The following is a 13,539-nucleotide window of genomic DNA, read 5'->3' as shown; positions in this document are numbered from 1 at the left end:
ACAGGAGGATCAGAGCGGACAGGACGCGGTGAAGGTGGTGAGTGCTGGTCTGTCTCTGGTGACACTGCCTGTTATGATGATTGTTATGATGATGTTCCAGAAGATGATGACATGATTGTCATTGAATAAATGAGTTAATTCTTGATACTGTAGGATTCACAGTTTGTCTGGTTTGTGTTGACAACTACCGCACTACCGTACCGTATACAGGTAATAAATTTCCTTTATTTTCATTTAACAATAAATGTGTACCGTATTCTTCTTCATGGAAAAATAATACATCCCCTGAAAATAAGACCTAGTGTGTTTTTTTGAGCCAAAAAAAATATAATATAAGACAGTGTCTTATTTTTGGGGAAACACGGTAGAATAATTCAGCTTGGCCATATGCAAACTAGACTTTAAAATAATCTAGAGAACAGAGATGATATTACTTGAAAGATACAAGTATTTAGGTAGGCCACTTTTGTTTGAAAGTGCACTTATGCTTTAACATGAACATCAACTGTAACCCCAACTGAATACTGCATAACGGATAAAGCAAAATCACTTGCACGTTCTTCACCCTCTGGATACCGATGTAACCCTGTGCAAACTGCACATTAAATATTTTACCATTATCTGCACGATTACGCTCTCCAGAGCCGATAAAAACACATTAGATATATTAGGAACAGAAAACATTTAGCCTGGGCTGACACTTATGCAGTGCTGGAGACTACACAATCTGTGGCCTTTCACACACCACACTGCAATCGTACTGTGTTTGCGATCTGCTCTGGGTGTCAAGACAAAGTTAACGACATCCCAAATGGATTGAAAATGCCCTGCGGTTTGCCTGCACCAGATCGCATGGTACAAAAACGACCATGCGATCCAGTTGCGGTGCGGTTTCAAATGTTTTTGGTGCCATGCAGTGCAATTTGAGACCATTAAAAATGAATGGGCTCAAATCGCACCACACTGAATCACACAGGAATGCCATGCAGTTCCTGTGCGATTCACATGCAGGTTACAGTGTGAACTGGGGCTTAAAGCCTCTCTAACCTCCAATAGTACATCCACACACAGATAAGCCTTCTGATTCTTTAAGCAAAAGTGTTTAGATCTAAGCTTTCATGAAAGGTAAACTATGATGGTCTTGGGTCTGTTTGTTTTATTATTCAAGTTGATAGGTTTTAAACTGTTTATGTCTCTTTTTACTATATTTATAAAACCTTTATTTTACATATAAACATTAAAGCTCAACTGAACAAGCAGTTTAAAATTCAGCTAAATACATTTGGGGGTAAGCTTAATCTGGGTAAATGAAAACTTTGCAAGATCAAGAAGCATTACACAATAAGAGTTATATCAGCTGTAGATATGGTCCTGTAGTGTACAGTTGAGATACAGCCTTTATAATTTTAAAGCATCCACATATAAAAAAAAAAAGAAAAGAAAAAAAAAAAGCAAGCAACAGCTATCCTACATAAAAATCATTAAGGAAATATGTACAAGCTTCTATATTGTTTAAACATACATACAAAGATTTCCTTCAATTCTTAAGTATTGTCTAATGATCATTCGGAAAAAAAAAGAAATGTACTAACTGGTGCTAGGAAGGATGGTACACACAAAATAGAAAATGAGAAGGATGATCTGATGTGTGCAGAACAGAAGCTAGGCATAACACATTTAGATATATTGGGCCAAGCCTTGGATAGAAAAATGCAGCACTGCTGTTTGAGCACCACAAATCAAACACACACAATAGGAGCCACTTGTCACCTCATTCCACAGTTCAGTGCAAGAAAGGTGTGTCAAATCACAAAATGTGTAAACAAGACTCAAAGCATAATTAATCTGGCATAACATAACCATGAACAAATGTGGCCACTTACTGCAAAAGGGTCGGCTTGCTCCCATGAAATTGGGGCTCCCCATGATGCAGGCCTCATTTTCTCTGGAAGTGACTCTGGAACAGCCACCAAGATGAAACAGATGTCAAGCAACGCTATTGCTGTTGCTAGTAGCACCACAAGGGAGTCTCCATATGCATGACTGAGGTAAGCTCCAATGGCTGGACTAGTGACAAGACTAGCTGCAAATGTGGCAGACACCTGCAAAAGAAGGAGTGTTTAAAACTTAACAATACACATAAGGCCTCATGCACATGGAACGTTTATACAGCTGCTCCTAGGGGCATCATGCATTTTGTTTTACTCCTTTAACTCTCCTGCATGTTATCCTATGTGTTCTTGCACACACAGGATTTTAGCAGCATTTTCTGACAGGAGAGTTTAGTGACAGGAAGAAGGAAAAAAAAAACAAAAAAAAAAACACTGCCAGGGTGTCCTGAAGCAGCAGTGTTTTGGATGAAAAAACGCTTTATGTGCTTAAGCACATGAAAGTGTGTGTGTTAACGCTAGGCGTGTTTAGTGCTTGAGCATTCATTTATTTCAATGGCCAGAAAAACGGATTTATTCTGGCCAATGAAACAAACATTCAAACACCTAACATGGGTAAACGCAGTACACACTTTTACAAGCATCGAGTATTCTTATTGGCCAAAACAATGCTAGCTTCTAGAGAAGTTAAAATAATTGTGAGTGTGAATGATGCCTAAGGCACAAGGGGAGCATCTTCTGAAATCACAGCCTGTGCTGCCCATGGTAACCACATGCTCTGTCAGGTATCTAGTAAAAGATGGTTAATCGATTTGGTAAAAAGTAACCTAAACAGTTCTTGGGTACATACATAAACTCCAACTAATATTTTTTTCCCCAAACGTAAAGTGAATGTAAACCGCAACAACAAACTTCTCTTATTTGTTTCAAACTGGCTTGTAAAAAACCGTAGTAAAGTGTTAAACTATATTAAAAAAAACAAAAACATGCCCCCTGCAAGAAAATGTTATAATGTGCTAGTATGCATCATTTGCTCTGCAGACAACCATCTAAGGGACAGGAAGTAAAATGAAACGTTCCCCAATAGTACACAGAAAGCAAAAAAGACCGGCAACGGTATAACCTGTCCCTATTCTACCCAATATACCTTTGAAAGTTTTTCTAAATCTACTTGATAAGTGCAAAAAAAGATACCTGTGGATCCTACCAGGAATTCAGGGATGCTCTGTGCACGCTGTAATTGCTATCTCAAACATTTTTACCTCCACCTAGCTCACTTCCATGGACGACAGGTCATCTCCCTCTATGTTATAGAGATTAGGTAGAGAGGAGCCATGGAATTTGCAGTCTTAGCACTTCCTATCATAAGTTGACAACATTGCCCCTCCATAGATCAGGTACAGTGAATGTTGTCACCCCAAGAAAAAAATGCGTTACTAGCAGAATAACCAGATAAAAATACAGCAAATAAGCCTGAAAAAAGAAAACTAATGCAGCCACCAAATCTAAAAAGACTGGAGAGATTATATATATATATATATATATATATATATAAAATTAGTTTTTGGGTTCAGACACACTTTAAAGTGGTAGTAAAGTCTCAATTTTTATTTTTACCTACAAGTAAACCTATAATAAACCTTGCCTGTAGGTAAAATTAGTATCTCCTAAATATTCACCATTTAGGAGATATTCTAGAGAGCAGCAGCTGGTGACATCTCCGATGCATGAGCTCTGAAGGAACAGAATACCACATTTACTACAGCTTTAAAGGGTGGGTTCTGGCTGTGAGGCTTAAAGTCTCCCACCAGGAACAAAACAGTCGAGCTGGGCAGCAATCCTAACGTCATCAGCCTGCCTCAGCCAATCAGAGAAAGCTTTGTAGTCATGCACAGAATTCGAAGCTGTCTGTCTATGAATGGCTGAGTGCTGCTCAGCCTGACTCTATTTTGCCTTCACTGATTAGCGGAGGAAGAGAAGTGGGCTGATGATGTCACGATCACAGAGTCAGTCAGAGGAAACTTTTTATTCATAGAATACAAAGCTGCCTATGATTGGCTGAGAGATGCTCAGCCCAACTATTTTGTTCTGGGTGTGAAACAGGAAAGTCTCTATCTCACAGCCAGACCCCAGCTCATACAGTGCTTCAAGCCGCTTCAGCAATTAGTGAAGGAAATATTTTGTTTGGAACAAGCTTGTCCAAACAAACTATTTAAAGTGACAGGAAACATGCATATCAGCTTTAAAGTGGAAAACTTGTCTAATATACCAAAGGAAGACAAACATACTTAATAATTTTAAGAAAAGATGACAAAATGCAAATCTAAGCGTTAAAAACCAATATCACACATCTATCACATTTAATCACAATCTTTATGTTCTAGTCATACCTGTTTAGAACAAAGTTTACACTACTGTCTACAATTATAGGAACTATGGAATGAGCATTCCCAGAAAAATGTAATAAGATGCACATTTCATAATGTAAATATCTCTGTGAATAATCCACAAAGAATTATAATATCCAGTTCTTGAAGATGACTTATCTGAGTAAATAACAAAAAGCTACACTGCTCTTCTACTTACTACTGGCTAACAACTGAACTATGTAACAGTGATTCTGATTTAGGTGCTTTATGTGTTTATGAAGGTATTTCTTTGGATGATTTGCAAAAAATGTAATTTACGAACAATTTACAGACAAGTGGGCAGCCATGACTACACAGGAGTGATTATTCATGTTAGAAAACATGAAGATTTTCCACTACAGCAATGCACAAAGCAAGTGTGCATCATAATTGTGCTATCCAAAATACCACCAATGACATAGCAGGGCTAAAAAAAAAAAAAAGTTTCACAACAGATACCCTAGGTTCACACTGAAGCGTTTCCACAGCGTTTGGCAGAAACGCACTACAGTCTATTTAACATGATTTCCTATGGGAAACGTTCACATCTCCACGTATTCACCCGGCGCGTTTTTTAGAAAGGATCAGAGACTTTTTTTTAACTCAAAAAAGTTGCTTTTTTGGTTCTATAGACTTCAACTGAAATGCTGCAGAAAAGCATGTAGTGCGTTTTTGATACGTTTTAAATCTGTTTAACAAGAAAAAGACAAACCCTAAAACACATCAAAAACACATGTGCAAAAAAGCAAAAAGCACTGCAGAAATGGATCAAACGCAAACTGCATAGGTGTGAACCTAGCCTTATTAAATGGAAAATAAACAGTACTCCATCAAGGAGAGCCTGCAATCTTCTATACAACTGTACCATGCACAGCACAGCCTGTTCGCTGTATGCCCCCCTCTGCGTAGGACAGCTGTATTTTCCAGTCTAGGTTTAGGCAAATGAGGGCACATCTTATTTCAGACATGTGGATTGAAATGCAATCAATTCCACTGCCAGTGATGTTACTATCCTGAGAGTCAGTTGACCTTGTTTGTCTACAGGTGGTTGAGACTTTACTAGAAGATAGACTGGACTGCTTAGAATACACATACAGTGCATAAGATTGAAATTGGTTTCAACGGTTTTGAACAAGCTGTAGCCAGTGACAACATGGTCCACTCACCAGTCCATACGCCATGCTCCTTTCATGTTCCTGTGTTATATCAGCCACATAAGCAAACACCACAGAGAAGGTGACCGCAAACACTCCTGATACAGATATAACAGCAAAGTACCACCTTAAAAAAATATAAAGATTAAGGAAAAAAAAATTAGGACACCAAATTAAAACTGTTCAGCAAACTAATACATTACCAGTGTTGTCTTAATTCAAAATTCCATATAAAATTAATAAATAATAAACCATCAAGGAGATTATGGTGCTTTTATGAGGACTGTAGACTTCTATTGGTGCGCCACATCACTTTTTTAGGGTTTCCTCTAGAACGCAGAGGTGTAAAACAGGACATGTACACTTGTTTTCATTACAAATTGTGAATTACCACTCTGCAGAGTCTGCCACACAGGTACAGCTCTGTTCTCACAGCATGCACAGCAAGGCGTTCAGTGAAAAGACTACAAAGTGTTTTGTGTATGGAGGAGGAGAGAGGAGGGTGTGGGTGAATGACAAGATTCTATAGGAGGCTATACTGAGCTAGAGTTCTCAGTTGCAGCACCATAAGAATGTGGCTTTAAAGGATAAGTTCACCTTTGGGAACATGTAACATGTTCTCATAGCTGCAGCCGCGCCCACTGCCCCCCCTCCTTCTGACAGATAATACAGGGAGACGTTTCCCTGTACTGTCAGAATTGAAAACAGCTTCCATGAATAAATGAACTGCAAGTCCTAACAGCCTTAGCAGCTGTTGGCTTGAAGTTTTCAATGAATTACCACGGCACTGTGGAGTGCTGTGGTAGTTCATTGAAGCTTCCTGCCAGTATATCTGCTTGACCGTACATCTCGTACGGCAAGCAGATTTTTTTACAGGTCTGCAGGAGACCTGCATGACATCAGCAATCTACTGATCACTGGTACAATGCTTTACAGGCTCCTTTGGACAAAAATAATAAATGCACATTTTTTTTACCTCTGTCCAAAAGGTGAACTTATCCTTTAAATAAATACTGGAGTTCTGCTTTAAGCAAGCCAAAATAAAACACCCGAAATCCTAGCATGGACCATTCCCCTATACACTTTTGTATGCACAACTATGTATTTATATTGGCAGTAAAAAGATATAACTGTCTCTACATACCATGGGCTGATCTTCATGAGTGGAATAGGAGCACATGTGAAGAACACGGTTAGCAGCAAGAAGGATTTTCTTCCCCAGACATCAGACAATGCTCCTATCAAAGGGGCACTAAGGAATGACAATAAACCCTAAAGAAGAAAATACTATTAAAAGTCAAACACAGTATGAAGTTATTTACAGCATTTGAAAGAACCAAACAGGTCCTTGCATGCAGACCTCACATGAACTCATTTTATAATCACACTAAACCAGTTTCCTGAACACACAATTGGCAAAATGCTGCCAAGGATACACAAACATTTGACAAATGGAATTTATTAGAGCAGAGTAAATCTAGAAATATATTCTATCTACAGTCTGTGAATCCATGCAAAATTCTTCAAACTACACATTTTTTTCTATATTTTGGTATCTGCAAAAAGTTGAGCAATACATAAACATATTATGGGCCTTTGTAGTCAACCTGTTTGGGGAGCGAGATTTTTAATTTAGAATTTGATAATGTGTGGTTCTAAAAGTAAATAATCTCAAGTCCATCTGTTATTTCTACTAAACAAGGAGAGCAGGGGTATGTTTTCACACATCCAGTACAAGCTCTGATGTGGATTGTTACAACTATCAGAAAATTCCACACAAGCAAGATGCCAACAGGCAGGCTTCAACAGAGTTACCCTATGGAGGTAAACTGGTCATATGAAAATATTAGACTAGATTAGCAATTTTTATACTGTGCAGATATAGTTAACACATTTTTGAAAATGGTAAATTTTACCCACTTCCAAACTAAGCCATTCCTGGCACTGTTCACATTTAAAAATCAGTATTTGTTGCTAGAAAATGTCTTAGAACCCCCAAACATTATATATTTTTTTAAAGCAGAGGGCCTAGAGAATAAATTGGTGGATTTTGCATTTTTTTTATGTCACATGGTATTTGTGCAGCTGTTTTTCAAATGTCATTTTCTGGGAAAAAAAACTTTTTTGAATTTTTGTGCAAATAAAAAAAAACAAAAAAAAAAAACAACCTACAAATACCTAACCTAATTTGTTTTGCAAAATATAAAATCTGTTATTCCGAATAAATAGATATCAAACACATCACGGTTTAAAATTTTGCATGCCTTTGCAATGGTGACAAAACGTAAACTTTTACTATCCATAGGCAATGCTTTAAAAGCCTTTACAGGTTACCACTTTAGATTTACATAGGAGGCCTAGTGCTATAATTACTGCCCATGCTCTGACATTTGCGGTAATACCTCACATGTGTGGGCCGATCGCTGTTCGCGCAGGAGCATGGGCGAACAGGGCAATTAAATATTTTTTTAATTATTTATTTATTTTTATTTTTTTTCACAGGTCGCTTTAATTTTATTTTTTAAATCGTTTTTATTGCTGTCACAAGGAATGTAAAAATCCCTTGTGAAAGAAACAGTCACGTGACATGACAGGTACTCTTTATGAAGGGATCTGGGGTCAAAGAGAGGGCGGGGGTTGGTGACACATCCCCTCCTGCTTCTAGCAATAGAAATCAAGCGGCTAGTTAGCAGGCATCATTCCGGTATAACAGTTCAAACTCCAGCAACGTGCAGGTACGTTGTTGGAGCTGAAGTGGTTAAAGTGGTAATACATTTTTACATAAGCCCACTGAAATAACAAACCTCAGGTAATGATCAATTCCTCCCACATAAGTTGTACCTTTAGCAACAGCCCTCTCTCCTTCAGATCAGATGGTATTTTTCAGCTTCCAGGAAGCAGGGGCGGGGATCAGCTGTCTCACACGCCACAGCATAGAGCCAAGGATAATCTGAGACCCGCACCCCTTCTTCACAGCCCCACTCGGAAACGTGTGCATCGTTAATTCAGTGATGCGGTCAATCACCTCCCGTGCGCTTGGGGGTGGGGAGAGAATTTACCATGGATTGGTTGGTGTCCGAAAATAGGGACACTAATTTACCGACATCTCAGTATGGATGTCCATTTCCTAAAACCAAATCTTTCTAAACCTGAGAGCATACTATTCTGTTCCCTCACCCCCATCAATCAACCAAACTATTCTCTCCTCCAAAAACCTCTATTCACCTCCTGCTGTGCCCACCTCTAGGATTTCTCCAGAGCTCCGCCTCCTGAAACACTTTACTTCAATCTCTTTGGCTATCTCCTTTGTCCACATTTAGGCCATCCCTTTCTTCATGGAAACCTATCCTGCCCCCACCCAACAACTGAACTTTTACTGTCTCTCAACTCACAGTTATTGCCCCTCCCTTTTAGAGAAGTTCAAGAGCAGGGCCCTCCTAAACCTCTTTAATTGTATTGTAACTGTACTGCCTCCCTTTACATTGTAAAGTGCTGCACAAACTGTTGAAGTTATAGAAATCTTGCATAATAATTAATAATAATAAAACCAAAACAATGATCCTTTATTTGCTCCTTTTTTGTCTGTTAAATAGACCATTGAAAACTGTTCCTAATATCTGTTCAATAAGTGAAAAAATCTGCCTGTTTTTATTTTCTTTCAGATCTGTCCCATATCACCAACAGCCCGATTAGCCCTCCCAGCTTTTTTCTTGAGACTACAGATCAATTAGGCTAGCCACACACTTAGACTTTTCTTGTGTAGCCCACAGGCCAAATGAGAAAAGGACTGATAGGAGGCTGCACTTTTGGCTATTATATTTAGACTGCTGGGACCTGTGGATGTCCGAATACCTGAACAATGACTACATTGCATTGATTTTAATTGAATCAGGCTCAAATTTCCACAGGCTCAGGCTACCTTTAGCATTTATGTTGTGTAGAATAGACAAGGGGGTGGGTCGAAATAAGTTAGCAAAAATACAAGTGGGAGGGCTGACAACATTTAGTCCAAAAACATGCTGTTTGTTGTCAGCCCACAATAAGACTTAGAAGATGAGTGCATTTCTGACAGACCAACAGGTATTTTTACTGTAATTGAAGGTCTTTAAAGAGATAAATTATGCAAGTATTGCAGAGATGTACTGCATATTTTCTGTTACTTTTTTCGCCCTGACATACACTTTAAAAAATATTCTTTCTGGTAAGTTTGAGGTTTTATGCTACCAATATTCCTACACTTACAATATCCATATCCACCGTCAGAAAGGAATGCTTTTATGTTTCTGGTGGAGTGATAGCTTTACACCAGTAAAATAAATGAGTAGGAACTTTAGAACATCATACTGACAGTAAAGGAGATCAGGGGCTGACAACAGGTAGAAGACAAGAGTAGGGATGGAAGGTTAAAGATTGCAGAAGCACTCCCTTGTTGTTCCTTTGCAACACTGAAGATAGTAAGTTTTTTTTCTGTTGAGTAAGTTATTTATCTCAGTGCAGATCGAATTAAAGAGCCACTGTCACCTTTGCCAATGCAGTAACTTTTTATCTGCAAAAGTCTCCCTTGTGTAGACATCCACAAGACAATTTGTGAGTCTGCTGGGTGCCACCATCATGGATACAAGGTCAACAGCCCCAGCAGACTAAGAGCTGTCACTCAAATGAACATCTATAGTATAACTTATACTCCTCCTCTTGCAGCTACGTAAATGTTTTAGGACTGTAAAAGGAAGGGGGCAAGGGCCTAGGCCAGCAATGACAGAAATTTGGCACTCCCAAAAGAGGAAAGAGCTGTGCTAGGGAACGGACTATTCAATGTTTCTAGCAAGTTCAAAGGCACATTGCAAGTGACAAAAAATCATTTATGAAAAGGAAAAGACAGAATGAGAATTTCCTTACCTTTACTCCCTGGATAAGCCCATTCATAAGGAAGGTATGCTTAGGAAATGTCTCATGCAAAACCTACAGAGTTAAACATGAAAAAGCAAAGTTTAAATGATGGTTTTGCACTCAGCAATACATAAAATAGCTGTGACTCAATCTGTGGTCCTGGGCTTCAACTACTAAAACAGGAAAAAAAAAAAAAACCCTACTTTTGCTTTTTTTTTTTTAAATTCTTCTTTAACCACCGGGCACTTATACCCCTTTCATTACCAGGCCAATTTTCAGCTTTCAGTGACAATTGTGCAGTCATGCAACATTATACCCATATGAAATTTTTATCTTTTTCTCACAAATAGAGCTTTCTTTTGGTGGTATTTACTTGCCACTCTCCTGTTTCTTTGCCCCTTGAGTCACAGGTACAAAAAGCTTGTTCTCTAACCCTGCTAAGGCTGATGCAGGATAGTCTTTGGTTACATACACCAAGGCGGACGTACCAGTAGTCGCTACAATGCCAGACAAATGCAGCGGCTGAGATGTTGCCCCTTGCCTTTCAGGAGAAGTCACCACAATGGAAAGCCGACTAAGTTCCTCAGGACCTGGCGGTGGTGCGCATGTGCCCCTTCCTGCTGAGCCTGCCCTACTCCATTATTTAAGAGACATTGATTCATCAGCGATCGCCAGGCCCGTGAAAACCACTTAAACCAAGAGACAGAGCCCTGGGTACAGAACTGCTAGTAGTGTGAGCCATAACACTCAACTGCAGCCTGATGAAAGAGAAGCAGTAAATGCAGTCCTCCTGTCTGATCTGGGAGATTCAACGCTATAAGTTACATACAGCTACTCCAGGTTTGAAGCTTTTGGGTGTCAGTCCAATCAAATCTTCAAACTCACAGACACTAACAAATAATTCAACTACTTTTTCTCCACCTTACTCACAAAAACAATCCCTCCCGATACATTTATATAGAGCAGCCAGAGAATGCAAACTAGAATATTGAAATGATACAGCCAAGGCTGTGGTTCTGGAAGATGAAGGATATCAAAACAATGGATTGCTCAAACATAATGAAAGAAAAACTTTTGCAGAAGCTGGTTTTACTAGGTGGATCACAAATACTCCTATAAATATCAAACCCCATTGAACTGCGTCTGATGGACAGACAAGACCACATGTACAACCATTTGAGAATTTTACACCTATGCTGTTGTAGCCATGGAGCCCATCCTCACCTGATTTTTCCTCTCTCGCTCTTTATCCCTGTCCTCCTCCACCTTCGTGTTCTCTATCCTACTTTCCTCACCTTTTCCTTTATGTTCATTTTATGTATGAGTAAGGCCTACTACTGTGACATCTATACCAAGTTTTTCCTGTTGGACTTTGAATTTTGTAAATACTATTGGTCCCTGGCAGGGGTTCATTTTCAATGGATCTGTACAGAGAAGCCTCCTTACTGACATTGTCAAAAATTAAAATAAAGTATAAAAAAACTGGAGCAAGCCTGAACAGCATGCAAAAATAATCAGGAACATTTTTGAAATGGTATAAATATATATTTTATTTGCATTAGACATTTTATTGTCTAACAGTAATGTACACATGCTTACAACCACATCTTGTCATTCTGTAACCAGTATATGTCATTCAAAACTTACCACCAATGTCGGAGCAGTAAGCAAGCCCCAGGCAAAGAACTCGAGGAAGATCACAATGACAGCATGATACACGCTGGGAGAACCAAACCCCTGAGGCTGGATAAAAATGGGAATATAGAGCATAATTAACTATAAAGCAAACCTTTTGTACGAAGTATCAAAACACAAATGTTACATAATACAAATAATTTTACAGCTCTACTGTACAAACTGTACATTATATGCAAAAGCCCAATACTAGATCAAATTCAAGTACTTACACTGCTTGCATTTAAAGTTTTAATTTAATGATTACAGGTTTATTAATATGTGACTTTTATACGTGCTCAAAAATTTAGCTTTAATTCAGGAGCTTCTGAACCAATTTACTAAAATATATATAAATATATTTATTAATAATAAAACTGGCTTCTTAAGTTTTGCTATAAGTCATAGAACCCTGACCAGCTCAGTGTACTGTGCAAGGGACTGATTACAGAAAATTGACATGATACAGATTGAGGTACCAGCACAAGTTATAATCAAGAAAACATTTTTTTTTTTTACTAAATACACTACTGGATTACATATAGTTTTGATATTAAAATTTGACTTGAAATCCATTTTAAACTGCTAAATGTTTTTTCTGTGTATGTTTTTATCATATTTGTTAACATAATAAAACACTGGTACAACAATAATGGCTTATACACACTTTTGAGAACCAATGACCAAGTGTTGCAATGCTAAAGAGTACAGATACTGTAGACCAGGGCTCGACAAATCCCAGGTGCAAGGTCGCCATGGCGACTAGAAATTGTGCCCTGGTGCCCATTCATTGTTGGTCTGAATAATGTGTTCGCCTGACACCCAGATACATTTAGACAGGAATGTGGCTTGGAGTGGGGCCTGGCAGGAGGGTGAGGGGAATGGAGGAGGCGGCAGCGGCACCCAACCTGTGAAGCCCAGGGCGGACTGGACTGGGGGGGCAGGACAGCGGCGAGAGACTGAGAGGGAGATGACACATCTACTGAGCTCCCGCTGACGATCTTTTGAAATCTCCTTTCCGCGGCTGCATTACCATCTGCAACAACTCCTGCTTCCACCCACAGCTGCCTGTGTTTCTGCAGAGCCCTCCGGCGGAACAGAGAGAAAGGATCAGGACCCAGTCTCCAACATGGCGCCGCCTCGGCACTCGGAACCTCAAATGTGATGAGAAAAAGGACTACAGTGTCCTTACAGTAATGAACAGGGCAATCCGGCAAAGTATCAATCTAAGGAGCCAGCCAGGGAGGAACATGTTGCTTTATGCACACAAGTTGCACTCTGTCCACTCTGCTCTCAGACACCGCTGCAGAGGATGCATTGAACATGCAGAACACAGGGGGAGTAGTGGATTGCATTGCTGTCCTGCACCTCATGTCCTGCATTCTGCACCCCATGCCCTGCGTTCTGCACCCTTCTCCTGCACCCCATGCCCTGCGTTCTGCACCCGTCTCCTGCACCTCATGTTCTGCACCCATCTCCTACACCCCATGTCCTGCGTTCTGCACCCATCTCCTGCACACCATGTCC

General features: G+C 39.5%; 1 protein-coding gene across 1 annotated transcript in view; it reads right to left on the bottom strand.

The window, feature by feature from the left end:
- Positions 1 to 13,539, bottom strand: part of SLC71A1 (solute carrier family 71 member 1) — a 54,487-nt gene that overhangs the window by 29,462 nt on the left and 11,486 nt on the right. Inside the window, exons 3-7 of the mRNA XM_089686566.1 lie at positions 11,986 to 12,081; positions 10,348 to 10,410; positions 6,596 to 6,723; positions 5,464 to 5,578; positions 1,884 to 2,102 (exon numbers count right to left, since the gene is read on the bottom strand). Of these exons, the coding sequence (XP_089542692.1) occupies positions 1,884 to 2,102; positions 5,464 to 5,578; positions 6,596 to 6,723; positions 10,348 to 10,410; positions 11,986 to 12,081 (621 nt within the window). The remainder of the gene's footprint in view (positions 1 to 1,883; positions 2,103 to 5,463; positions 5,579 to 6,595; positions 6,724 to 10,347; positions 10,411 to 11,985; positions 12,082 to 13,539) is intronic.

The sequence above is a fragment of the Staurois parvus genome, unplaced genomic scaffold (genome assembly GCF_062004578.1).
Source record: "Staurois parvus isolate SC_StPar_1 unplaced genomic scaffold, SC_StPar_1.0 ptg000402l, whole genome shotgun sequence".
Taxonomy (NCBI): Eukaryota; Metazoa; Chordata; class Amphibia; order Anura; family Ranidae; genus Staurois; species Staurois parvus.
The sequence above is the reverse complement of the archived record's forward strand: the minus strand, read 5'-3'. Positions and strand labels throughout refer to the sequence as shown.